General features: G+C 40.9%; 1 protein-coding gene across 1 annotated transcript in view; it reads left to right on the top strand.

Annotated features, from left to right (window-relative positions):
• Window positions 1–25823, top strand: part of STAT1 (signal transducer and activator of transcription 1) — a 59965-nt gene extending 34142 nt beyond the window's left edge. Inside the window, exons 15-24 of the mRNA XM_049887708.1 lie at window positions 1030–1113; window positions 1565–1663; window positions 2295–2430; window positions 4915–4964; window positions 5949–6043; window positions 7155–7300; window positions 16807–16992; window positions 18221–18296; window positions 19382–19484; window positions 23928–25823. Of these exons, the coding sequence (XP_049743665.1) occupies window positions 1030–1113; window positions 1565–1663; window positions 2295–2430; window positions 4915–4964; window positions 5949–6043; window positions 7155–7300; window positions 16807–16992; window positions 18221–18296; window positions 19382–19484; window positions 23928–23942 (990 nt within the window). The 3' untranslated portion in view covers window positions 23943–25823. The remainder of the gene's footprint in view (window positions 1–1029; window positions 1114–1564; window positions 1664–2294; window positions 2431–4914; window positions 4965–5948; window positions 6044–7154; window positions 7301–16806; window positions 16993–18220; window positions 18297–19381; window positions 19485–23927) is intronic.
• Window positions 25824–27212: the final 1389 nt, after the last annotated feature.

Genomic DNA, 27212 nt, shown 5'->3' with positions numbered 1-27212 from the left:
GTGGAATGGCAGGATGGCTAGATGCTCTATGCTTTCTAGCCCTGATTTGCACCTTAACTATTTCTGCGACCTCCCTGGCATTTAGTTTCTTCTCCTATAAACCGGAACAGCCATTGCACCACCCTAGCCCTAAATTGTTGTGGTGCTCACATGATCTAATGTGTGTGAAGGCTCTTTGGAAACAAAACATATCTACCCAAACTAAGGCATTTTACAACCACCGGGCTTATGTGACTTAGCCCTCCTGGCAAAGAATGTGGCAGAAAGATGTGGTAGTCTGCTCCTGTATAGATATGTAGCCTTGGAAACGCTGTGGGGCAGTTCTGTTCTGTCTTGTAGGGTCGCTGTGAGTCGAAATCGACTTGATGGCAATGGGTTTGGGATTTTGGGGACAGAATGACAGCTGAAACACGTGTGCACTTCCCACTCCCCAGCCTGGGTGAGGTTCACAGCCTGTGCCTGGGTGGGCATGGATGAACAGATGGAAGCTGAGGGCCAGAGAGCCTAAGGTTATGAGTAACCCAATTAAATATTGCTGTTTCCCTATTGGCTTTTCATTCTTTTACTGTAGTTCCACAAGTCTTTCCATGACAGCACACTGAGATATTCACAGTAGTTAAATCCGGGTACTGATCACTAGTTGCCGTGCAGTTGACTCTGACCCCTGGCGATCCCATGTGTGTCAGAGTAGAGCTAGGCTCCATAGGGCTTTCACTGCCTAATTTTTTTCAGAAGTAGGTCATCAGGCCTTTCTCCTCGGGTGCCTCTGGGCGAACTCAGACCTCCAACCTCTCAGTCAGCAGTCAAGCAAGTTAACCATTTGTACCACCCAGGGACTGCAAATCTGGATAAACCCAGGGTCGTCGAGCCAATTCGCAAATCTGGATAGATTATTAAACACTGTAGTCTTCGGAGCTGAAGCTCATGGGGTTCAGGATCTCTCCGAGCTCTTGCAGTTAGGCTTTTGAAAGTTGCAGGACCCAGTGAGTGAATTGTTTCATTACCTTTTTTTCACTTTTCTATTTTAAGGGCCCTCTCATCGTTACTGAAGAGCTTCATTCCTTTAGCTTTGAAACCCAGTTGTGCCAGCCGGGCTTGGTAATTGACCTTGAGGTAAGACTCACATGCTTCAGAAGCAGGAAACCTTTTTTTTACTTCTAACTGCTATATATATTTTTATTTTCTCCATTTTCGTTTTAGTGATATTTACCTAATTGCTAAAAAAGATGGTCTTTTACAGCTAATACTACCTTTGCACTAATTTAATGGCTCAGGAAGCTAGAGAATTGAATTAACCTTCAGACTCTGTAAGCTAAATGTTCCAGATGGGATATCCTGTGTTAACGTTTTATACTGGGCATTAACACTAATTTTTTAACTAAAAAGGTAAGTCAAATATAAATTGAACTACGAACAAAAGAGCATAACTCTGCATCTCTAATTTTCAAATATAGAACACATGCAAACTTACCAACAATCCCCTGCTTATTTTTGAGGCTAAGCAATTCTCTGCATGTCATATTTCTGTGGTTCAGATGCTTTCAAGGTTTCTGTCCTTTTTTAGACGACCTCTCTGCCTGTCGTGGTGATCTCCAACGTCAGCCAGCTCCCAAGTGGTTGGGCCTCCATCCTGTGGTACAACATGCTGGTGGCAGAACCCAGGGTATGCAAAACACATCTGGTTTCACATTAGGGGTTAACCAAAGACCCCTGCTCTAGCTCCCACATGTCTGAAATAGCCCCTAAAGGCCAGTGTTGAGGGATAAATGATATAACTCATGTGATACTGCTAATGATCTAGAGTAATTATGGAAGAGCTGAGCATGCATATATTTTAGAGATGAGAATTTGCATTTCTTTCTGTGTGAATAAGCCCAGGTGATAGATGATTTTATATAGCCTTTATTGTGGAAGAGGTTCTTTATTGCCATTCTTTTTTTTTAATGAGTTATGTCTACAAAGTAAGCATGCCCCGTTCTTAGAATTTGGATAGTCAGCTAACAATAAACCTATAGAAATGAACAATAAACCTATAAAAATGCTCTTCTTGGCTAATGATTTCTCTTCCCCTATTGTGAAAACTCTTCTGTGTCATACAGACGAGGATTCAACTTTAGGATAGCCCATGTTTTAAGTGTCTAGCTTGTGACTGATGGCTCTTCAGTGGCTCTTGTGAAAACTCTTCTGTGTCATACAGACGAGGATTCAACTTTAGGATAGCCCATGTTTTAAGCGTCTAGCTTGTGACTGATGGCTCTTCAGTGGCTCTTAGCTTTTGAATGTTTTCTCTTTAGAATCTGTCCTTCTTCCTGAACCCACCATGTGCCCAATGGGCGCAGCTTTCAGAGGTGCTGAGTTGGCAGTTTTCTTCTGTCACCAAAAGAGGTCTCAGTGTGGACCAGCTGAACATGTTGGGAGAGAAGCTTCTTGGTATGAGCATATTAATTTTTTCATACATATAAAAAATGAAATTCATAAAACTATACTTCCAACCTGTGGTTTACTGTGGCTAAGTGAGAATTATACCTCACCTTTTATAAAAGATTTAAGTGACTTATGTCCACATTGCCTAATATTAACATCAGAAGAATTCTTAGTGGAAAATTTTTTTTAATTAAGTAAAATATATTGTGGCTAGAATAAGTTCCTTGGAAGTAATGGAGTAAAAAAAAGTCCCTCTTTTGGTAAGAATAAGGCCCAGGGACTGCCTGCTGCAGTGCAAAAACCCAGGGCTCTTCCGTAAGGGCTCCCGCATCAAGCAAATCTAATCTCCATATTAGATCTTCAGTGAATGGGAGGATCTGAACTGTTTTCTCTAAAAGTTTCTGTAAAAGACAGCTTTTTATCCAGGTATGCCTTCTGTACAGCAGAACTATGTGTATAGTCAATTCTTGTTACATTAGTTCTGTAAAACCACAAACACTGAATTAGTGAATACTGAACCATTGCTGCTAGAGGACATAGGCCGTTAAGTTCCTGCAAGCCTCTGGTCACAACAGTCAATCAGTACATAACCTCGTTTTATGTGTGTTTAAAGGTGCTGTATCTACTATGTATTGTTCATTCATTAACATTGAAGTCATGGCCAATAGCACTATAACTCATGCCCAAATGAAGCTTATCTAAGACACATATTTCCTCCCTAAGACATCACTGCATACTTATGCTTAGGAACACTAGCCAGCACTTTATTGCTATGCTTGGGGGCCATTTTACATGGCAAAATCACCACCAACAACAATAAAAAGTGGCACTAAATAGACTACAAGGAGCCCTGGTGGTACGGCAGTTAAGTGCTCAGCTGCTAACTGGAAGGTTGGCGCTTCAAACCCACTAGTGACAGGCTTCATGGGAGAAAGAGCTGGTGATCTGCTTCCGTAAAGATTACAGCCAAGAAAACCCCGTGGAGCAGTTCTGCTGTGTCACATGGATGCCCTATGAGTCGGTATTGACTCAGTGGCACCTGACAACAACAAATAGACTACGTAAAGAGTACTCATTTACAGTATGAGAATGGAAACAAGAAGGTAGAGTGTCACTTTGTGCCAGCTTAGCTGGGAATGCATGTATTGGGCAACTCAGGTTTTTCCCTGCTCTGTGTGTGTCCAAGAAAGACCACAAAAGTGCTATGAGTATTGATTTTGGAGTTAGAAATACATTTTACAGAGTAAGAGAATTGGCAAACACAGAGTCCACAAACAATGAGGATTGACCCTACCTCAAACATCAATAGATTCCTTCCGAACCAAAGGGCTCTCAGCAGTGCCTTCTCTTGGCCATGTAGCTGCCTCAGTGGGGATTTTGTGCTGTTTGATAAAAAGTAGAAAAATCACTTTATTCCATTTCCTCATTTGGGGAGTTAAAAAAAAATACTCTGAATATCAGGTTTGTATCTCCTCTGCTGTGATGGCTTACTTGTGGTTCTGTTCAGAGAACAGATAATGAGCTTACTGCCTCTCCTAGCCTGGGCTGCTTTCATTTTCACAGCTACCAACACCCATGCTTCCTCTCTCATTTCCTCACCTGACTTTTTGTTTGGATCAGCCACCACCTCCTCCCCGTGGCCCATGTTCTATCTGGAGGGCAGTAGAGGGACGCGCCTATACAAAGTCGGGTTTTATTGTGGGAGTAGGAGCCCCGGTGGCACAGTTGTTAAGAGCTCGGCTGCTAACCAAAAGTTGGCAGTTTGAATTCACCAGCCACTCCTTGCAAATCCTATGGGCAGTTCTACTCTGTCCTGTGGGGTTGCTGTGAGTCGGAACTGACTCAACAGCAGTGGGCTTTGGGTTGATCTTAGTGCTAGTTTGAACTTGGAAAAAAAACTCTATAGGGTCATTGGGAGAGAGGACTCTGCGGAGGAAGTAAAGGGAGGCAGAAGGAAATGATACTGGTTAGGAAGGGACCACACTGAGGCTTCTCTGGAAAGCCTAGCAGGACAGGCTTTGTTTTAACACAGAAGGTGAGGCTGGCTGATGGTCTTGGTAAGGAGTGTAACGTGAAGAGGAGTTTTAAGAAGACTGAACGCCTCTTCTCAGAGGAGGAAGAGATAAAGGGAGCTGGAGAGGGAGAGAGCAGATAATGAGACTGTAGGGTTTCCCTCTTTCCCTAACAACGCTTATATTGTGGTGCCCAGTAATATACCCTCCACCATTTGCGCCATTAAAATCAAAGCTGTTGTATCCATTTTCAGACTATTTTAATTATGTCCTTTTATACCATGTATAGTAATTTAAAAAAAAAAAAAATTTTTTTTATAGTAATTGCTCAATTTATGTTAACGTATCTGAGAATATCAGCCATGCATATACAACCTTCCTTTATTGAGTGTTCTTTGAGAGAAAATACAAGAGCCATCAGTCCAATGCTTCAGAATCAATTTCTGTTTCCTGAAAAATCTTGTTTTTATTTGTTTAGGTCCTAATGCTGGTCCCGATGGTCTTATTCCGTGGACGAGGTTTTGTAAGGTGGGTGCTTTCTGGGTTTTATGCTAATCTGAGTTCTTTTCCCTTTCTGTTGAGGCACTCATTTTGCACTGTGGTATTTACATTGTTTGCTTATTTTGGCATGATTGTCTCTCGCCCAAGGAACCCCTCGGGCAAGTTGTTTACTTTTCTTCAGGGCGGAAGGTTGAAATCCAAGTGTGAGTCTGACAGGAAGCACCTGCCTGGGTGATAACATTCTTTCATATCCAAAACCCGTCTTCTGTTTGCTCACATTGGCCCTTTGCCTGGCAGAACTTTGAGCAGATCCACGTGAATGTGTTCTCTGTGCCAAGTGGGCACCCTAACTGACCAGAGGAGGTTCTGGGGGCCTGCTCAAGGGACCAGTTGGAGGAAATAATTAGACTTTGCTGGGGTCACCAGAGGAGTCCATGGGTGGCGCAAATGGTTAAGTACTCTGCTGCTAACCAAAAGGTTGGCAGTTCAAACCCACCCACCCAGTGGCGACTCAGAAGAAAGGACTGGTGATCTGCTTTCAGAAGGACGCAGCCATGAAAGTCCTGTGGAGTACAGTTCTACTCTGCACACAGGGGGTCGCTGTGAGTCAGAATCGACTCAGCGGCCGCTGGTTTGGGGTCAACAGACAGTACAGACGAGCTTACTGTACTTGGATTTCACTAGCATGAGGGGGGCTTTTGTTTTCATGGTTCACCTAGGGGTCAGTCCCCAGCTGGTTTCCTTCTGTTTGGAGAGGGAAGAGAGCCTGGCCCAGGGAAATGGAGCGCTCGGTATCTGAGTGCTGAGGAGCAGGGAGGAGCTGGAGTTCCCTGTCCATGTGGTGGTCCTCCTGGCCTCTGCTCGCTGTAGCTCTGTACCAGACGGTTATGGCTTTAGCAGCGGAGGAGTATTTGCAAATTAAAATCTGCTGGTGGGAGGGGGCAGGCATGGTAAAAGTCACTAGTATTTTGGGTTTCTTTATACCTAATGTGTGCGTTTGTATACTTTCAGGAAAATATCAATGATAAAAATTTCCCGTTCTGGCTTTGGATTGAAAGCATCCTTGAACTCATTAAAAAACACCTGCTTTCTCTCTGGAATGATGGGTAAGGGCCATTGATAGATATGCTTCTGAAAAAATATTTGTACCACGAGCTCCTTTACTGCAAGGCTGGGACAGTATTTGACAAGATGTGCTCTTACAGGCTGGCCTTTCACAAGGCTTCAGGAGGGTGAAGCCGCGTAAGATTAAGCCTGTACTTTCATAGTATACATATATGTATTTGCAAAGCTAAATTCAAAACACAAAACAATCAGGTACCATTCCTTCATTCATTTATTCATTCTACAAAAAGCATCTATTATATTGCCCTTAGGAAGGAAGAACAGTAAACTTTTTAATTTGGTAAATTGTTTCTGTCTTTTTCTCAGGGCCCACTGATATTTCAACAAAGAGTTTCACTTGATCACAAGTCCTAGAACATGAGAATGTACTGTGTGAGCCCTCCTCTTCAGTGTAAAAGGAGGCATGAAATTCAGACGTTTTCATGGCCCTTAACATCAGCATGTAAAAGTAGTTTATTAATCTCGCAAGTAGTTATTGAGCACCTGTCTACACAGTATCGTATTTGCACGGGGGTGGATTATCCAATAGGCAAAGTAAGCATGGTGCTTACCTTGCTTACCAGATCATCTGTAGTGAACAGTTTTGCTTGGATTTGTGGTGATGCCCATGTGAAATTGTTCACTGTAGACTAGTAAGCGAGCACAAGTAAGCCCATGCTCGCCTCACTTCCTGGGTCATCTGCCCCTGTTAGGGATTGTTAATTTGAAAAGAGGCTATGATTCTGTAGGAAGGTACGAGAAAGAAAGATGCCAGCCATACTTAGAAGCAGAATTTTTGATGTGGTGAAAAAATGTGAAATTGTTCACGGCAGGTAATCTGGTAAGCAGGGTAAGCACTGTGTTTACCTTGCCTGTTTGGATAATCCGCCCCTGTATTGGCACCATTTTATAATTTCTCTTGGACTTCAGCGTACATGTATAAGGAAGGTGTTTCTTTGAGGGTCAGTTAAATAGATGTTAGAGCATGTAAAACGATCTCTATGTTTTTATCATACGTTCACTTGTTAAGTATCAGTTGTTTTCTTGATCTGTAAGTTAACATGAAAATTAGACTGAACAAAGTCTCTCTGCCTGTCGTCTTTCAATGTTCAGGTGTATCGTGGGCTTCATCAGCAAGGAACGAGAACGCGCCCTGCTGAAGGACCAGCAGCCTGGGACGTTCCTGCTGCGGTTTAGCGAGAGCTGCCGGGAAGGGGCCATCACGTTCACATGGGTGGAGCGGTCCCAGAACGGAGGCGGTACGTGAGGGTAGGAGTGTGCATGCGGAGATTCCACACCCGTTGGTGAAAATCCATCCTCTCCACAAATCAGCCCAGACAGATGAGCATTTGACATAAAATTATGTTTACTTTCAACTGAGGCCCCCAGATAGGACTTAATAAATCACTGTAAATATTTGTGAATCCATACCTGGAACATACGTGGGAATGGTGGTTTTTAAAAGACAAGGCCAAATTCTTCCTTCTTTTTTGTCAGGCCAGTTGTCCACAGATTAAGGATTTGACTTAGTGTAACTTGCGACCAGTTCTTGGAAACATCTTCCACAGGTATAAACTTCCAGATTCATTTAGGGTAATCCCATATTAGACAGGTGTGTGGGTTTACAAGAGTGAGGTGAAGTAATTTATAAATTGATTGCCTGTGTTGTTCTGGTAGGAGCTTAAGTTGGCAACTGGAGACTGAACTGCGGTGGGATGCCGAGGGAACCTTATTTTGCCAGTCAGTGTTCAGTAGCCGGCTGGAGGAAGTCTGAGACTGCTTCGTGCATCAGTTGAGAAAGTGGTCCTTGGGGTCTAGAAGGACTAGAGAGTATCCGGAAGGCCCTTTTTGCCCCAAATGTCTTCCTGTGCTGCTCTGAAATTCCATCATTTAAAGGTTAATTCTTTCGAGATTTGAACACTTTTTGGCCTTCAGGACACTTTAAAACGTTCACATGGGTGGAGCGGTCCTAGAACAGAGGCGTAGGTGAGGGTGGGAGTGCACATGGGGCGGTGGTGGGGGGGGTCCTGCACCTGTTTGTGAAAATCCTTCCTCTCCACAAATCAGCCCATACAAATGAGTATTTGACATAAAATTGTTTACCTTCATCTGAGGCTCCCAGATAGGACTTAATAAATCACCATAAACATTTATGAATCCATGTTTGAGACATAAGTGGGAATGGTGGTTTTTAAGACAAGGTCACAAATTCTTCCATTTTGTCTCACTTTAATCTGCACGGTGAAGTCATCTGGTGAGCTTTAACAAATGCTGATGCCTGGGCCCCACCTGTAGAGATTCTGATCCAATCGGTTCAGGGTCTGGCCTGGACAATAGGTCTTTAAAAGCTCCCCCAAAAACCCAAAACCAAACCCACTGCCATCGAGTCGATTAAGACTCAAAGCGAGAAGATGGCGGACTAGGCAGACGCTACCTCGGATCCCTCTTACAACAAAGACACGGAAAAACAAGTGAATCGATCACATACATAACAATCTACGAACCCTGAACCACAAACACAGATTTAGAGATGGAGAACGAACTAATACGGGGAAGCAGCGATTGTTTCCAGAGCCTGGAGCCAGCGTACCAGTCAGGTACGGCACAAGCACAGAGAGCGGCTCCACCCCCCTGAACTAACCCCGGGAGGGGGACCAGCCGGTTCCACGGGCGGCGTGGGACGCAGCCGGTAGGAGAAGTCCCCGGGAGGCAGTGACAGGTCTTGGAGCAGAAAGAGCAGCGTCCGAGCCGGGGAACCGTCCCGCAGGGATTTGGACTGGACGCAGCGGATTTTCTGGAAAAACTAGTTTCCCAGTGATGGCTCGGATACAACAATCCATATCAAACCACTTAAAGAAGCAGACCATGACAGCTTCTCCAACCCCCCAAACAAAAGAATCAAAATCTTTCCCAAATGAAGATACAATCTTGGAATTATCAGATACAGAATATAAAAAACTAATTTACAGAATGCTTAATGATATCACAAATGAAATTAGGATAACTGCAGAAAAAGCCAAGGAACACACTGATAAAACTGTTGAAGAACTCAAAAAGATTATTCAAGAACATAGTGGAAAAATTAATAAGTTGCAAGAATCCATAGAGACAACATGTAGAAATCCAAAAGATTAACAATAAAATAACAGAATTAGACAACGCACTAGGAAGTCAGAGGAGCAGACTCGAGCAATTAGAATGCAGACTGGGACATCTGGAGGACCAGGGAATCAACACCAACATAGCTGAAAAAAAATCAGATAAAAGAATTAAAAAAAATGAAGAAACCCTAAGAATTATGTGGGACTCTATCAAGAAGGATAACCTGCGGGTGATTGGAGTCCCAGAACAGGGAGGGGGGACAGAAAACACAGAGAAAATAGTTGAAGAACTCCTGACAGAAAACTTCCCTGACATCATGAAAGACGAAAGGATATCTATCCAAGACGCTCGTCGAACCCCATTTAAGATTGATACAAAAAGAAAAACACCAAGACATATTATCATCAAACTCACCAAAACCAAAGATAAACAGAAAATTTTAAAAGCAGCCAGGGAGAAAAGAAAGGTTTCCTTCAAGGGAGAATCAGTAAGCATATGTTCTGACTACTCAGCAGAAACCATGCAGGCAAGAAGGGAATGGGACGACATATACAGAACACTGAAGGAGAAAAACTGCCAGCCAAGGATCATATATCCAGCAAAACTCTCTCTGAAATATGAAGGCGAAATTAAGATATTTACAGACAAACACAAGTTTAGAGAATTTGCAAAAACCAAACCAAAGCTACAAGAAATACTAAAGGATATTGTTTAGTCAGAGAACCAATAATATCAGATATCAGCACAACACAAGGTCACAAAACAGAACGTCCTGATATCAACTCAAATAGGGAAATCACAAAAACAAATTAAGATTAATTAAAAAAAAAAAAAAAAACACATAACAGGGAATCATGGAAGTCAATAGGTAAAAGATCACAATAATCAAAAAGAGGGACTAAATACAGGAGGCATTGAACGGCCATATGAAGAGTGATACAAGGCGATATAGAACAATACAAGTTAGGTTTTTACTTAGAAAAATAGGGGTAAATAATAAGGTAACCACAAAAAGGTATAACAACTCTATAACTCAAGATAAAAACCAAGAAAAACGTAACGACTCAACTAACATAAAGTCAAGCACTATGAAAATGAGGATCTCGCAATTTACTAAGAAAAACGCCTCAGCACAAAAAAGTATGTGGAAAAATGAAATTGTCAACAACACACATAAAAAGGCATCAAAATGACAGCACTAAAAACTTATTTATCTATAATTACCCTGAATGTAAATGGACTAAATGCACCAATAAAGAGACAGAGAGTCACAGACTGGATAAAGAAACACGATCCATCTATATGCTGCCTACAAGAGACACACCTTAGACTTAGAGACACAAACAAACTAAAACTCAAAGGATGGAAAAAAGTATATCAAGCAAACAATAAGCAAAAAAGAAGAGGAGTAGCAATATTAATTTCTGACAAAATAGACTTTAGACTTAAATGTACCACAAAGGATAAAGAAGGACACTATATAATGATAAAAGGGACAATTGATCAGGAAGACATAACCATATTAAATATTTATGCACCCAATGACAGCGCTACAAGATACATAAATCAAATTTTAACAGAAGTGAAAAGCGAGATAGATACCTCCACAATTATAGTAGGAGACTTCAACACACCACTTTCGGAGAAGGACAGGACATCCAGTAAGAAGCTCAACAGAGACACGGAAGATCTAATTACAGCAGTCAACCAACTTGACCTCATTGACTTATACAGAACTCTCCACCCAACTGCTGCAAAGTATACTTTTTTTTCTAGCGCACATGGAACATTCTCTAGAATAGACCACATATTAGGTCATAAAACAAACCTTTGCAGAGTCCAAAACATCGAAATATTACAAAGCATCTTCTCAGACTACAAGGCAACAAAACTAGAGATCAATAACAGAAAAACTAGGGAAAAGAAATCAAATACTTGGAAAATGAACAACACCCTTCTGAAAAAAGACTGGGTTATAGAAGACATTAAGGAGGGAATAAGGAAATTCATAGAAAGCAACGAGAATGAAAATACTTCCTATCAAAACCTCTGGGACACAGCAAAAGCAGTGCTCAGAGGCCAATTTATATCAATAAATGCACACATACAAAAAGAAGAAAGAGCCAAAAGCAGAGAACTGTCCCTACAACTTGAACAAATAGAAACTGAGCAACAAAAGAATCCATCAGGCACCAGAAGAAAACAAATAATAAAAATTAGAGCCGAACTAAATGAATTAGAGAACAGAAAAACAATTGAAAGAATTAACAAAGCCAAAAGCTGGTTCTTTGAAAAAATTAACAAAATTGATAAACCATTGGCTAGACTGACAAAAGAAATACAAGAAAGGAAACAAATAACCCGAATAAGAAATGAGAAGGACCACATCACAACAGAACCAAATGAAATTAAAAGAATCATTTCAGATTATTATGAAAAATTGTACTCTAACAAATTTGAAAACCTAGAAGAAATGGATGAATTCCTGGAAAAACACTACCTACCTAAACTAACACATTCAGAAGTAGAACAACTAAATAGACCCATAACAAAAAAAGAGATTGAAACGGTAATCAAAAAACTCCCAACAAAAAAAAGCCCTGGCCCGGACGGCTTCACAGCAGAGTTCTACCAAACTTTCAGAGAAGAGTTAACACCACTACTACTAAAGGTATTCCAAAGCATAGAAAATGACGGAATACTACCCAACTCATTCTATGAAGCCACCATCTCCCTGATACCAAAACCAGGTAAAGACATTACAAAAAAAGAAAATTATACACCTATATCCCTCATGAACATTGATGCAAAAATCCTCAACAAAATTCTAGCCAATAGAATCCAACAACACATCAAAAAAATAATTCACCCTGATCAAGTGGGATTTATACCAGGTATGCAAGGCTGGTTTAATATCAGAAAAACCATTAATGTAATCCATCACATAAATGAAACAAAAGACAAAAACCACATGATCTTATCAATTGATGCAGAAAAGGCATTTGACAAAGTCCAACACCCATTTATGATAAAAACTCTTACCAAAATAGGAATTGAAGGAAAATTCCTCAACATAATAAAGGGCATCTATGCAAAGCCAACAGCCAATATCACTCTAAATGGAGAGAACCTGAAAGCATTTCCCTTGAGAACGGGAACCAGACAAGGATGCCCTTTATCACCGCTCTTATTCAACATCGTGTTGGAAGTCTTAGCCAGGGCAATTAGGCTAGACAAAGAAATAAAAGGTATCCGGATTGGCAAGGAAGAAGTAAAGTTATCACTATTTGCAGATGACATGATTATATACACAGAAAACCCTAAGGAATCCTCCAGAAAACTACTGAAACTAATAGAAGAGTTTGGCAGAGTCTCAGGTTATAAAATAAACATACAAAAATCACTTGGATTCCTCTACATCAACAAAAAGAACACCGAAGAGGAAATAACCAAATCAATACCATTCACAGTAGCCCCCAAGAAGATAAGATACTTAGGAATAAATCTTACCAAGGATGTAAAAGACCTATACAAAGAAAACTACAAAGCTCTACTACAAGAAATTCAAAAGGACATACTTAAGTGGAAAAACATACCCTGCTCATAGATAGGAAGACTTAACATAGTAAAAATGTCTATTCTACCAAAAGCCATCTATTACATTTAACGCACTTCCGATCCAAATTCCAAAGTCATATTTTAAGGGGATAGAGAAACAAATCACCAATTTCATATGGAAGGGAAAGAAGCCCCGGATAAGCAAAGCATTACTGAAAAAGAAGAAAGTGGGAGGCCTCACCTTACCTGACTTCAGAACCTATTATACAGCCACAGTAGTCAAAACAGCCTGGTATTGGTACAACAACAGACACATAGACCAATGGAACAGAATTGAGAACCCAGACATAGATCCATCCACGTACGAGCAGCTGATATTTGACAAAGGACCAGTGTCAATTAACTGGGGAAAAGATAGCCTTTTTAACAAATGGTGCTGGCATAACTGGATATCCCTTTGCAAAAAAATGAAACAGGACCCATACCTCACACCATGCACAAAAACTAACTCCAAGTGGATCAAAGACCTAAACATAAAGACTAAAACGATAAAGATCATGGAAGAAAAAATTGGGACAACCCTAGGAGCCCTAATACAAGGTATAAACAGAATACAAAACATTACCAAAAATGATGAAGAGAAACCTGATAACTGGGAGCTCCTAAAAATCAAACACCTACGCTCATCTAAAGACTTCTCCAAAAGAGTAAAAAGACCACCTACAGACTGGGAAAGAATTTTCAGCTATGACATCTCCGACCAGCGCCTGATCTCTAAAATCTACATGATTCTGTCAAAACTCAACCACAAAAAGACAAACAACCCAATCAAGAAGTGGGCAAAGGATATGAACACACATTTCACTAAAGAAGATATTCAGGCAGCCAACAGATACATGAGAAAATGCTCTCGATCATTAGCCATTAGAGAAATGCAAATTAAAACTACGATGAGATTCCATCTCACACCAGCAAGGCTGGCATTAATCCAAAAAACACAAAATAATAAATGTTGGAGAGGCTGCGGAGAGATTGGAACTCTCATACACTGCTGGTGGGAATGTCAAATGGTACAACCACTTTGGAAATCTATCTGGCGTTATCTTAAACAGTTAGAAATAGAACTACCATACAACCCAGAAATCCCACTCCTAGGAATATACCCTAGAGATACAAGAGCCTTCATACAAACAGATACATGCACACCCATGTTTATTGCAACTCTGTTTACAATAGCAAAAAGTTGGAAGCAACCACGGTGTCCATCAGCGGATGAATGGGTAAATAAATTGTGGTATATTCACACAATGGAATACTACGCATCGATAAAGAACAGTGACGAATCTGTGAAACATTTCATAACGTGGAGGAACCTGGAAGGCATTATGCTGAGCGAAATGAGTCAGAGACAAAAGGACAAATATTGTATAAGACCACTATTATAAGATCTTGAGAAATAGTAAACCTGAGAAGAACACATACTTTTGTGGTTACGAGGGGGGGAGGGAGGGAGGGTGGGAGAGGGTTTTTTATTGATTAATCAGTAGATAAGAACTGCTTTAGGTGAAGGGAAAGACAACACTCAATACATGGGAGGTCAGCTCAATTGGACTGGACCAAAAACAAAGAAGTTTCCGGGATAAAATGAATGTTTCAAAGGTCAGCGGAGCAAGTGCGGGGGTCTGGGGAACATGGTTTGCGGGGACTTATAAGTCAATTGGCAAAATAATTCTGTTATGAAATCATTCTGCATCCCACTTTGAAATGTGGCGTCTGGGGTCTTAAATGCTAACAAGCGGCCATCTAAGATGCAGCAATTGGTCTCAACCCACCTGGAGCAAAGGAAAATGAAGAACACCAAGGCCACACGACAACTAAGAGCCCAAGAGACAGAAAGGGCCACATGAACCAGAGACCTACATCATCCTGAGACCAGAAGAACTAGTTGGTGCCCGGCCACAATCGATGACTGCCCTGACAGGGAGCACAGCAGAGGACCCCTGAGGGAGCAGGAGATCAGTGGGATACAGACCCCAAATTCTCATAAAAAGACCAAACTTAATGGTCTGACTGAGACTGGAGGAGTCCCGGCGGCCATGCTCCCCAGACCTTCAGTTGACACAGGACAGGAACCATCCCCGAAGACAACTCATCAGAAATGAAAGGGACTGGTCAGCGGGTGGGAGAGAGACGCTGATGAAGAGTGAGCTAATTATATCAGGTGGACACTTGAGATTGTGTTGGCATCTCTTGTCTGGAGGGGGGATGGGAGGATAGAGAGAGGGAAGCCGGCAAAATTGTCAAGAAAGAAGAGACTGAAAGGGCTGACTCAAGAGGGGGGAGAGCAAGTGGGAGTAGGGAGTGAGATGTATGTAAACTTATATGTGACAGACTGATTGGATTTGTAAACATTTACTTGAAGCTTAATAAAAGTTATTAAAAAAAAAAAAAAGACTCAAAGCGACCCTATAGGACAGAGTAGAACTGCCCCATGCAGTTTCCAAGGAGCACCTGGTGGGTTCAGACTGCTGCCCTTTTGGTTAGTAGCTATAGCCCCTAACCACTATACCACCAGGTTTACTAAAAGCTCCCCAGGTGATCCTAATTATCAACCAAGGTTAAAACCCCTGCTTTAAAAGCTCTGGTTTCTCTTTGATGTAAGTAAATCTATTATCTTTCACTAAAAATACTGTAATAAAAATCCTCTTTACAGGTTTTAATTCTAGGTGGAAATAAATTGTATTATTCATTGTGCTTTTTTCTTAAGTTTCTTAAAAATAAGGTTGTCCCTGTCATCAAAATAGAGCTCTCTTCTCATGTGGATTAGAAGGACAGGCTTTGTGAGACAGTTTTGTCATTGATTTTCTCCACAGAATCCCTCAGCGGGGTTTGTGTGCAGGGGCTGTTGGGGTGAGCTGTGGCCCTCCACACTGCCTTCAGACAGAGCAGCTAAAAGTTCATCTGTATTATATACTGGGGTTGTCTGGAGTTCATGGCTAAAAAACTTTGAAAATATTGGCATTGTAAAACAGGTTTCTTGGGGCGAGGCTGAACAGCAGAGATGAGAAAACAATAATGAAAAATTGATGACTTTTTACTCTTGTTTATAGTTTACTTTGTTTAAAGGACTGGAGGCCAAACTAGTTTGTTCCAGTGACTCTTGTGCTTTTGGTGGGAAGATGCAAAAAGATGGGATACTTTTCTTGTTCTATTTTTTCTTCTGAGGGAGTGGGAGAGCTGAGGCCTAGAGCCTGGTGTAGGCAGTATAGAGCCCGCCCTTTTTCTCTTCTCTCCTGGTAAAGTAGCTGAGAGGAGGAGAGAGTATGCTAACAAACCAGTCAGAGGTGAAGAGAACCCCTGGCAAGCTGAGAAGCTTGACCAGCGCAGCGTTAGCTGCAAAGACTTGGGATACGAGTGTGGCCTGGCATTCCATAGCAGAGTCCCGAGAGACCCTGAACAGCAGCCTCTGGGCTTCGTACACCCAAGAGTGAGGAATCTGGAGAAATGAGGAAGAAGGATTCTAATTAAGGCTGATTTAGGACCAGGAGTAAATTAAGCTGTGGTTTATTACATTAAGGATTAGAGGGAAAGGTAGCAAATAGGATCTGTTTTGTTTAAAAATTTGTTTTCCATCTACCATCATTTGTTTTAATAAAAAATATTTTTCAATATGAAAAGAAAATCAAACAAGGTGAATTTATTTTCTAGTGGTTTCATCTATCACCTGAGCCAGGATGACCCACTTAGTAATTAGCTATTTATCTGCTTGTGGGTAGCATATAGATGAAGGGGCAGACTTTTAAAGCTGTCTAATAAACCCTTTGGCCAGATTTGCAAATCTAAGCATATGATAAAAAAAATTCAGTGTTAATGAGAGTAATGATTACCTTTATTTTTCTTCTTTTTAAGAAAAGATTGTAACTTATTTAGAAACAAAGCAGTATACCTATCTGTTGTAACGCCTAGATGGTGGTTAGTTCTTACCAGGTTCACTCAAATCCATAAACTCTGCAATGTCTTTCTTTCTTTTTTTTTTTTTTTTGTCTCTCTCTTCACTGTTATTTTGGGGCATTCCATGGACTCACTCAGCTTTTCTTCTTTTTAGAACCCTGTTTCCATGCAGTTGAACCCTACACAAAGAAAGAACTTTCTGCCGTTACTTTCCCAGATATCATTCGCAATTACAAAGTCATGGCTGCCGAGAATATTCCAGAGAATCCCCTGAAGTATTTGTATCCAAATATTGATAAAGACCATGCGCTTGGAAAGTATTACTCCAGGCCAAAGGAAGGTATGTGGGGAGAGTGAGCAGTCCTTGCCTTGATGAGTAATAGCACATCACAGTCATTCCTGGCGATTGAGAGTTATTTTATTGCTGTCCAAAGGTTTACTAGAGATAGTGTGTAGTATCATAAACTTGCCCTTGCCTTCTTATGAGTGCCAGCACAAGTTCTACCTCTGCTATCCCATTAATCCACCACTTTCTTTTAAGTTGCTAATAGCAGGCTTTCAAAAGATGGTATAAACACAGCACAGTTGAAATGGAACACATTGCTTGGCCTGATACAGCTAAGTAAGAAGTGAATAAATAAATTCTGTTTTTTGCAGTGTTGGAAAAGTCCATTTTTGGTTTTGTGTGTTTGTTACGTTATTATCTTTTCTACATGGGAAGGGGTAATGGGGAGGATAACCATAGCCAGCTGATTTCTGCCAGCCTGCTAGTGGTAAAGAGCCCTTAGTTAGTGCAAATGGTTAAACACTCAGGTGCTAACAGAAAGGTTGGTGGTTCGGGTCTACTCAGGGGCACCTAGGAAGAAAAGTCTGGTGATCTACTTCCAAAAAAAATCAGCCACTGAAAACTCTGTGGGAGCATGCTTCCACTCTGACATGTGGGGTCCTCATGAGAGGGAGTCAACTCGATGGCAGCTAGTTGTGCTAGTAGTAAAACTGAGGCTCGGGGGAAGTAAAGTGACTCATCCAAGGTGACCCAATTATTAGATCATACGATTTTTAGCAATTACTGTTCAGAGCAGGCCTAGGCTTAGAACATGGGTTTCCTGCCTCAATCTTCACTGAATTGTGTTTGAATTAGACCCATCTGGTTTGGAACATGCCAGCAAAGTTAATTTGGGGGACAGGAAATGAGAAACCTCAACATTAGGACAAGTACATTGGAATGAAGATGCCCCAGCTTGAAAGCTGTGCATATTACATCAGCCAAGCTAGTACCTAGCACAAAACCACAGTGTCTTGGGTTCCAACTTCTTGCAGAATTTCAAGCCTTAGAAAGAGAAAGCTTCCAGCTTGACTCCTGTACTGAAATCTCCTCCCCCTTTTTTCTAGTTGCTTCTACATTATCACCAGAATATCAGGTGACCAAGGCAGGAAGGTCTTAAAGTTACAGCATTCTACCCTGACTCTCAAGAAAAATAATGTAATGTTGACCAAAGAGAAAGTTGATTGCTCTGTCCTTGTGTAATCTCTGCTAATGGGAAGCACACATGTATGTTTGCTTCTAGCACCAGAACCGATGGAACTCGATGGTCCTAGAGGAACTGGATACATCAAGACCGAGTTGATTTCTGTGTCTGAAGTGTAAGTGAGCACCGAAGAGGGCCATGTTTAAACACCTCAAGCCGGCCTTGCTCCTTGCTGGGGCCTGTTGAAGATGCTTGTATTTCACTTTTCCATTGTAATTGCTGACGCCGACACAGCTGGACACGTTGGAAAGATCCTAATTAGGGATCCCGGTATCACTGCTAATCAGCATTTTACTGCCTTAAAAAAAAAAAAAAAAAAGAAAAAGTTGTATTTAAGATATATAAGTTCTCCAAAAGCTGATACTTTGAAAAAGTATAAATAAAATGAACAGAAATTGATCAGAGTGGGAAAATAGTTCTTTTGAATTTAGGAAAGGCCAAAGTCATGCTTGAGATCCATTTTCTCCGCTTGCTTTTATTTTGTTGTTTCATTTTATAAAAGGTAGAAAAAAATTTGGAAAAGTCATTGTCAGTTATTTGGCCTGCAGCACTGTCTTGGGGTGAATGGATGTAGCCATCATGTAAAAACACTCTGTGGAGCAGCTTTATCTGCATACAAACCTCAAGGTAGGGATGAGGGACTCCCCAGACATCTCTCTGGGGCTTCTCTGTCCAGGGTAAGCTGAGAGGCATCGTCACCTCAGGGTGACACTATCGCACACGTTTGTACCTAGATTTTACCAGGCAGAAGCGTCACAGGTTCCAGTGTGGCTATTGCTTACTCACATCTCTAGAGTCCAGTACATTTCTCAAGGGGCAGGGTTGGGGACACAACCTCTCGTATTCCATTCTTTTCCAAATGTATTTTATAAGTGTATTGGTTTACCAGAAATAAAAATAAAGTGATAATTCAGAGTCCATGGGTGGTGCAAATGGTTAATGTGTTTGGCTGCTGATGGGAAAGTTGGAGGTTCAAGTCCACCCAGAGGTGCCTTGGAAGAAAGGCCTGGTGATCTACTTCTGAAAAATCTGGCATTGAAAACCCTCTGGAGCACAGTTCTACTCTGACACACATGGGGTCCAAATAAGTTGGAATAAACAACAGCAACTGGTTTTAAAGTGATAATTCACGCTTAGGCAAAAGATAAAATGTCTAAGTATGGGATGTTAAAATTTCCTTTTCCTTTCTCCCCATTTTAGTCACCCTTCTAGACTTCAGACTACGGAAAACCTTCTCCCCATGTCTCCTGAGGAGTTTGATGAGGTGTCACGGATAGTGGGGTCTGTAGAATTCGACAGTATGGTAAGTGTCACAGTGGGGGTGTGCTCACTCTCGGTGAGCGCGTGCTTTCTGAGGCAGCAGGGCTGTCTGTAAGGTATCAGAGAATCCTCTGGTGGAGCCAAGAAGGGGGCCTTGACAAGATTAACTGTGACAAGTTGGAGCCTGCAGTGCTTCAGCGAGCTACATCATCACCAGGATTTTTATGCCTGGCATTCAGAACCTTCCAGAAACCCAGTGATATTTTAAATATTTAAATGTTCTTCCTCTGCCTTCTGAAGTTGTCCGTGTAGACATTTCGTACATTAAGGAGCTAAAATTTTTGATAAGAAAATGTTTCCTTTGGTCTATGTCTCTGAAGTTTTATTTCTAGGAAGGCAGGAGGGGTATAATGCTTGAGAGTTAAAATAATTATAGAGACTTAGCTAAGGAGCCCTGGTGGTGCAGTGGTTAAGGTACCTGGCTGCTAACCAAAAGGTTGGCTGTTTGAACCCACTAGCCTCTCCACTCCACGGAAGAATGATGGGGCAGTCTGCTTCCACAAAGATTTACAGCTTTGGAAACCCTATGGGGCAGTTCTCCTCTCTCCTGTAGGGTCGCTATGAGTCAGAATCAACTTGAGGTCATTGGGTTTGGGGTTCGTTTATACTTAGCTGACAGCAGTGCAACAATTTCACCTGCTTTGCATTGGGTTTTTTTGGTTTTTTTTGCATTTGAGATCTAATTTGTACTGTTAGTAAAGCTGTGAGGGGCTTGCCAAGAGTTAAGAGGGCCAATTAGTGAAAGAGTTAACCAGTGTCATAATAAGAATATGATCAACAAAAGAGACAGTCTTCCTTTGGGAGAAAGTTTTTCAGTATATCAAATAGTCCTGAAATCCTTTCTCTGAAAGATTTTGTTTGGTTGGCTGGGTTTTTGCTGATACTGTTTAAAAGTTTATTCTTAAAAATCTGTTTAATGCTTTAAAAAAAAATCCTGTCATTACTGGTCTTTCTTTATCATTGTATACTGGTCCCTGGCAAAGAATCTGTACTCAATTATGAAGGAGGAAGGAAGGGACAGGAAAAGATGAGAGAGAGGGAGAGTGTGCCCTCTTCAAGCATTCAGGGCTATGTGTGTGTTTATTCCGTGTCAGTAACGGCTGCCTAGATTCAAGCTTCTGTCTTGTGGCTTCCTTCTTTGTCCTGTTCCTCACCTTAAGAAATACTGGCTAACACCCATAGAGACCGTACTTTCTTACACCTTCCTGATTGCTGAGGGTGAAAAACAGTTGCTTAGAAGAATGCCTGGACAGTGTAGTAGCAAAATAGTTCTGTTCCTATTGGCACATGTAAAGTGAACTTTTTATATATAGCTTATATATAACACTGAAGCCCTGATGGCACAGGTGGTTAAGTGCTTGACTGCTAACCGAAAGGTGGGTGGTTGGAACCCAACAGCTGCTCCATAGGAGAAAGATATGGCAGTCTGCTTCTGTAAAGATTTACAGCCTTGGAAATCCTATGGGGCAGTTCCCCTGTGTCTTGTAGGGTCACCATGAGTCAGAAGTGACTCGACATCAGTGGGTTTGGTTTTTGGGTTTATATATATATATATATATATATATATATGTATTTGTGTGTGTGTGTAAATACACACACGTATGTATATACTACATGTACATGTATAGCTTTTATATAAAATAAAACATTTTATAATATATTTTATATAAAAACACTATAAGGCTGATAGAAAAGTAGAATAAATGTAAAGCCTTATTGAGAAAGTCTAAGATATATTGATGGAACCAAAGAATGGGGTTATCTTCTTTCATGCCTCATTAGATGTTCCTGAGCAAGTGACATCATCATCATCCTCACCATTAATAGGTGATGTTTTTTAATTCTTACCTGTGCCAGGCATTTCAGAGGTACTTTTTTTTAACTTATTTGGTCCTCACAACAACCTTCTGAGTTAGATGTTACTGGTATTCCCATTTTTATAGATGTGGTAATAGGCCTTTCAAAATTAAGTAACTTGACTAAGATCAAGCAGTTAGTAAATGAATATTTGAACCCAACCAGTGTGTCTCCAGAGTGCATGCTCTTATCCACGAAGCCAGACTGCTTCCCACAAAAAGCTAATTTTTGGTTCATTTAAAATGTGAACCCTACAGAAGCTGTTTGCATGGGACCGAGAATTTTTGTGTAGACAGATAAGAGGTCAGAGGCCTGTGTGTGGGTTTTGGAAACTAGAGTTCCAACTGTCTTTGCCATTATCTGTCTGTGACCTTGAGAAAATAGGATGGATTAGTTCTCTCCATCTGCACAGTAAGACTGTTTTCTCTGGATAATACTCTGAGAGCAATTTAAATATTTCGAATTGATGCCGGAAATGATTTTATGTCTCCAGCTGCCACCACCCGTAGCCATTCCAGGTGATTTTATTCATTTCACTTGTGAACTAAAGTAATTTTATTCACACACGCACCACCACTACAACATCTCCAGATAAACCCATAGAAGACTTAGAGTTAAAAGCGGCTGTGATACAGGCATGGCCCTAGTTCCAAAACCAAAGCCAAACCCATTGCCATAGAGTCGATTCCGACTCCTAGTGACCCTACAGGACAGAGTAGAACTGCCCCATAGGGTTTCTGAGGCTGCAGGTCTTTACGGAAGCAGACTGCCACGTCTTTCTCTTGCGGAGCACCTGGTAGGTTCGAACCACTGACGTTTTGGTTAGCAGACCAGTGATTGACCACTGTACCACCAGGGCTCCAGTAGACTAAATACTAGCTAATAACAACAAAGACCAGTCCACTTAGAAATCATGCATTAAATCCCTGAGTTTAATCTGCATCTGTTATTAATTTGCTGACTCATAACTACTTTCAGGAGTGAGTAGAACTGCCCCACAAGGCTCCCAAGGCTGTAATCTTTACAGAAGCAGACTGTAACATCTTTCTCCCTGAAAGCAACTGGTGGGTTCACACTGCCACCCTTTCAGTTAATGGCTGAGCCAATTTAACCACTGTACCACCAGGGCTCCTTCCGGAACTGGTTAGACAAAACAGAAATTTCATTAGTCTTTAAATTGGGTGATTGCTCTGTCCCCAACCTTGGCCACCATTTTCATTCAGCATCTGCTCTTGGAATGAATGCTTTTGGAGTTGGCTGGTTTCAGTGAAGTCTGGAGGTTGCAGCTCTGGACTGGGGCAGCACCGGAGGGCCAATGCCTGATCAGCTTCAGGAGCAAAGGACCCAGTGGTCCTAAGGAAATTGTCTAAGAAAGCCAGAGTTCAAGTGTTTTTTTTTCCCTACAACACATGACTTAGAAAAAAAATCAGTCTGGGTTTCCCATACAATAAACTTTTTCTTCTAGGCTTACATGAGAACCAGTCTACTATACTAGAGACCTTTAGTCTTATAAAGAATGTTTAATAATAAACCCAAACAAAACCCATTGCCATTGAGTCGATTCTGACTCATAGCAATCTTACAGGACAGGATAGAACTGCCCCGTAGGGTTTCCAAGGCTGTAATCTTTGACGGAAGCAGACTGCCTCATCTTTCTCCTGTGGAGTACTAGGTGGGTTCAAACCACCGACCTTTCAGTTAGCAGTCGATTGCTTAATCTCTGTACCACCAAGGCTCCTAATTAGTAATAGAAACATTTATTGTCTACTATTCTCTGTCTATAGGGGCAGTGGTGGTTTAGTGGTAGAATTCTCACCTCTCGTGCTGGAGACCCAGGTTTGATTCCCAGTCACCACACTTCATGCACTGCCACCACTCATCTCTCATTGGAAGCTTGCATCACGCTATGATGCTGAGCAGGTGTCAGCAGAGCTTCTAGACTAAGGTGGCCTAGGAGGAAAGGCCTGGTGATCTACTTCTGAAAATCAGCCACACTGAAAACCCTGTGGAGCACAATTCTACTCTGACACACATGGGGTCACCGTGAGTCAGAGTCAACTCCATGGCAGCTGGAAACTGAGCAGAAGGAACTGCTGGGGGAGGATAAAGGGGTTCTTAGTAACTCTACTTCTCCAGCCTGCACCTGAATACATTCATTTATTATAGCTACTGAGTGACCTTTAAGAGAAATTCATTTACCCTCCTCTCTCTTTCCCGCTCTGGCATATAGTTCAGATTTGCCTCATCCTTGTTTTGCATGAGCAGATTTGCCACGTGGCTCTGGTGCCAGACTTGCATGATAGCACAAAGCTTTACAGAGCCTGGATGAGCTCACACAATTAAGCCAGCAGGCTGCAGAGTAATAATCCATCAGCTTAGGTAGTATAAAAGGTCAGGGATTAGCCCGGGAAAATGGATGTACAGGCTGACAGCCCTCGAATTGTGTGTGTGTTGCTGTTGGAAGCATCTTTCTACTACTCCGTCATTTGAATCGACAAGTGATGTTAAATATATAAATCTGCATTTCACAAATCAGTGTAATAAACCTAACCGTTTTATCTTTTTTCAGATGAACGCAGTATAGAGCATGGATTTTTCTCATCTTCTCTGGAGACATTGTTCCCTTTCGTCTGTGATTCCCTCCTGCTACTATTTCTTCACATCCTATGTTTCTAGGGAAATGAAAGAAAGGCCAACAAATATGCTGCAACTTTTTGATAGCAAGTGGATTTTCCCTCAGTCAGAAACGTCTGTTGTTCTGAAGGGCTTCCTGAATCTTATTGAAGGTAAAATTTAAAGACACTCCCCCACAGAGTGGGTTTTGCAAATGGAAAACATCCAGATAGACTCAGAGCATCAGGACTAGCATGAGAGTCTTTGGAAGAGGCGAGAAATTTAGCAACCTCTAACAAATGCTGTGCAGTAAGTCGGCACCCAGCTGTTACAGGTTGTTGGATAGATCACACGGTTACTTAGGCCATTTCTTGATGTAGAAGTGGTACGTTTCTATTCTGAAGAATTTTTACTTTATGGAATCAAATTGTTCTCATAAATATGGCTGGAGGTTTTCCAGTGGTGTACCTGTAAAAGAGTTCAAAGCCAAGTGTATATAAAACTATACACACTGTTTATCAAAGATATCCCAAATCTGGGCAGAAGGAAGAAGCTTGTGTTCTTTATTTTATTGCATCTTCTACAAATTTTATCTCTCTTGGGAGAATTAGCTTTGTTGGGAGAATTATGTTTGTTACGGATATAAGATACTGATTTAATATCAATAGAAGGAAGTTCATTTTCCAAATTCATGAGTAGTGTTTCTATTTAAACTTTAATACCCAAAGCTGAGTATATTCTGTCTTCATCATGGTCACTAGTAAAGGAAATTGTCTTTGCAGTTCTGTCAAGAGAGCCAGGCCATTAACTACATTAAATATTAAACGTTAAATAAGACAAAACACATTATTTTTCAAAAAGCTAAAATTAGTAATAAGAACTCATTGCTATAGAGTTGATTGGTAGTACAGTGGTTAAGCGCTCAGCTACTAACCGAAATGTTGGTGATTTGAACCCACCGGCTGCTCCGCAAAAGAAAGATGTGGCAGTGGGCTTCCATAAAGTTTACAGCCTTGGGAACCTTATAGGGCAGTCCTACTCTGTCCTATAGCGTAGTTATGAGTCAGAAAATTAATAAGAGATGCAGATAAACTCAGAGATTTAATTCATGATTTCTAAATGGATTGGTCTTTGTTGTTATTAGCTGGTATTTAATCTGTTGGAGCCCTGGTGGTGCAGTGGTTAATAGCTCGACTGCTAACCAGGTCGGCAGTTTGAACGTACCAGCTACTGTACGGGAGAAAGATGTGGCAATCTGCTTCCATAAAGATTTACAGTCTTAGAAATCCTGTGGGACAATTCTGCTGTGTCCTGTAGGGTCGCTGTGAGTCAGAATTGACTCCATCAAATTGGGTTTGGTTTTAGCCATAAAATAAAATTTTGTTATTTTGAAATTCAGAAGAAAAAATAGTAACTGACAACCCAAATCATTAACCAGAGATAATATGCAAATCAAATAATTTTTAAATTTACGTCCTATGTAATGCATATTTTTCACTGATAAATGTGTTTTTCTCAGAAATGCATTTGCAAGTGGTCCCATTATCTCTCCTGTGTGCTTTCCAGATACTTTTTTAAATGGATGTCAAGTTTATTGTGTTACTTACCTTCTTCCTTCATTAACACTGACACAGAAAACTGGTTTGGAGGGTGGGTTTGACAGGGTTCTCCCAGATGACTTCACAGACTGTCTTCTGTGTGGCTGCATTTTGTTTTTCCACTATCACCACCACAACTGTGCTATAATGTGTATGCTGTATTTTTCTTGAGTGGCGATAAAGTGTTCTTTGAATCTGTTTTAAAATTAAAGCCGAAGTGTATGTGTTGCATTAAATGTAATATGCATGTGGTACTTTCCTTGTTTCTGTACACAGATTGAAGCCTCCTCTCAGTTTTATGTAAAAGGACATGAATCCTACAGGTTTTGGGTTGGCTTTTTAAATTGAAGTGATGAAGAAACAGAAGATAACATTTAAAAATATGTATTGTTTCTGATGGCTGGTATTTAACTGTTTGTTATATTTTTGCCCTTTGAGAAAGACTGATAAGGTTTTATTTTACTACACTAGCCAAGAGACTTTAAGAAGTGTTAAAATTCCAGTGTTAATCTCTTGTTTGGTGTAAAGATTTTGAAAGTTACTGGCATCATCTATAGGTTTAATGTTTTTCTCATTTGTTCTCATGAGTAAATGTGGAAATCTATCAGTCCTCATTTAAAAAGATGAATAATACCATTTTCCTATGTTTTGCCCTTTCCTCCCCTGCTTGTCATCAGAACTGCTATACTAGACTGAAAAACACCAATGGAAGACATCATACTCATAGCGACCCTATAGAACAGAGTAGAACTGCCCCATAGAGTTTCTAAGGAGTGCCTGGCAGATTCAAACTGCCAGCCCTTTGGTTAGCAGCCATAGCACTTAACCACTACGCCACCAGGGTTTCCAGGAAGACATCATAGGAGACACATTATCGGAACAAGGTATAAGGGGTGCCATACAAAGTAAACCAAAAAAGGACTTTGGTCTTGCTGACCACAGTTACCTGCAAATGCGCAAATAATTTGGTGCTTGCTTTGAAACTAATGTAGATACTGCCAATATAATCTTCTTTTTCTTTTAAGTATCTGTTAAGTGGGACTCTGTCTTGTCTCCAAAGCAGTTATCTGAAATCTGTACTCCACGATTGGATGAGTCATTACAGAGAAGTTATTGCACTCACACAAAAGAGGTGCTGTTTTTCTCCAATGATGTCATAAGTTAGAAAGCTGTGCCCTTCTTAAAGTAAAAAGCACTAGTATCGGCTTGAATTCTGATGTCATAACAAATACCATCATTCTCATCTCCGTATCTGCAGTGTCTGCATCTAGGGAACATAAAGTTTCTTTATAGTGAACACTGATAGCTATAGTTCTCCAGAAAGTAAAGTGTATCATACATTAGATTCTTACATAATTGATCCATATAAGAAGTAACTGAATAGATCCTGGCTTAGGAATGCTTGCGCATTTTAAGAGTATTTCTGGTATGGTTTGTAGGGTGTTTTCTAAGCATAGAGTTTATATGTACCTCTTGGGACGAATCTCTCCTTACTAAGGAGAGAGAGTTTTCTGCGGTGGCATTAAGTGAGCAAAATATATTGCCTATAAACTAAAATGAAATATGGGACAAGTCTTAATGAACAAAGCAGTCCTGCTGTTATATCCAGCTGCTCCAGAGAAAGGGTAGGAAAATGCTAGAAA

Source organism: Elephas maximus, chromosome 6, assembly GCF_024166365.1.
Source record: "Elephas maximus indicus isolate mEleMax1 chromosome 6, mEleMax1 primary haplotype, whole genome shotgun sequence".
Lineage (NCBI taxonomy): Eukaryota > Metazoa > Chordata > Mammalia > Proboscidea > Elephantidae > Elephas > Elephas maximus.
Note: the sequence above shows the minus strand (reverse complement) of the source record. Positions and strands in the feature narration are given on the sequence as shown.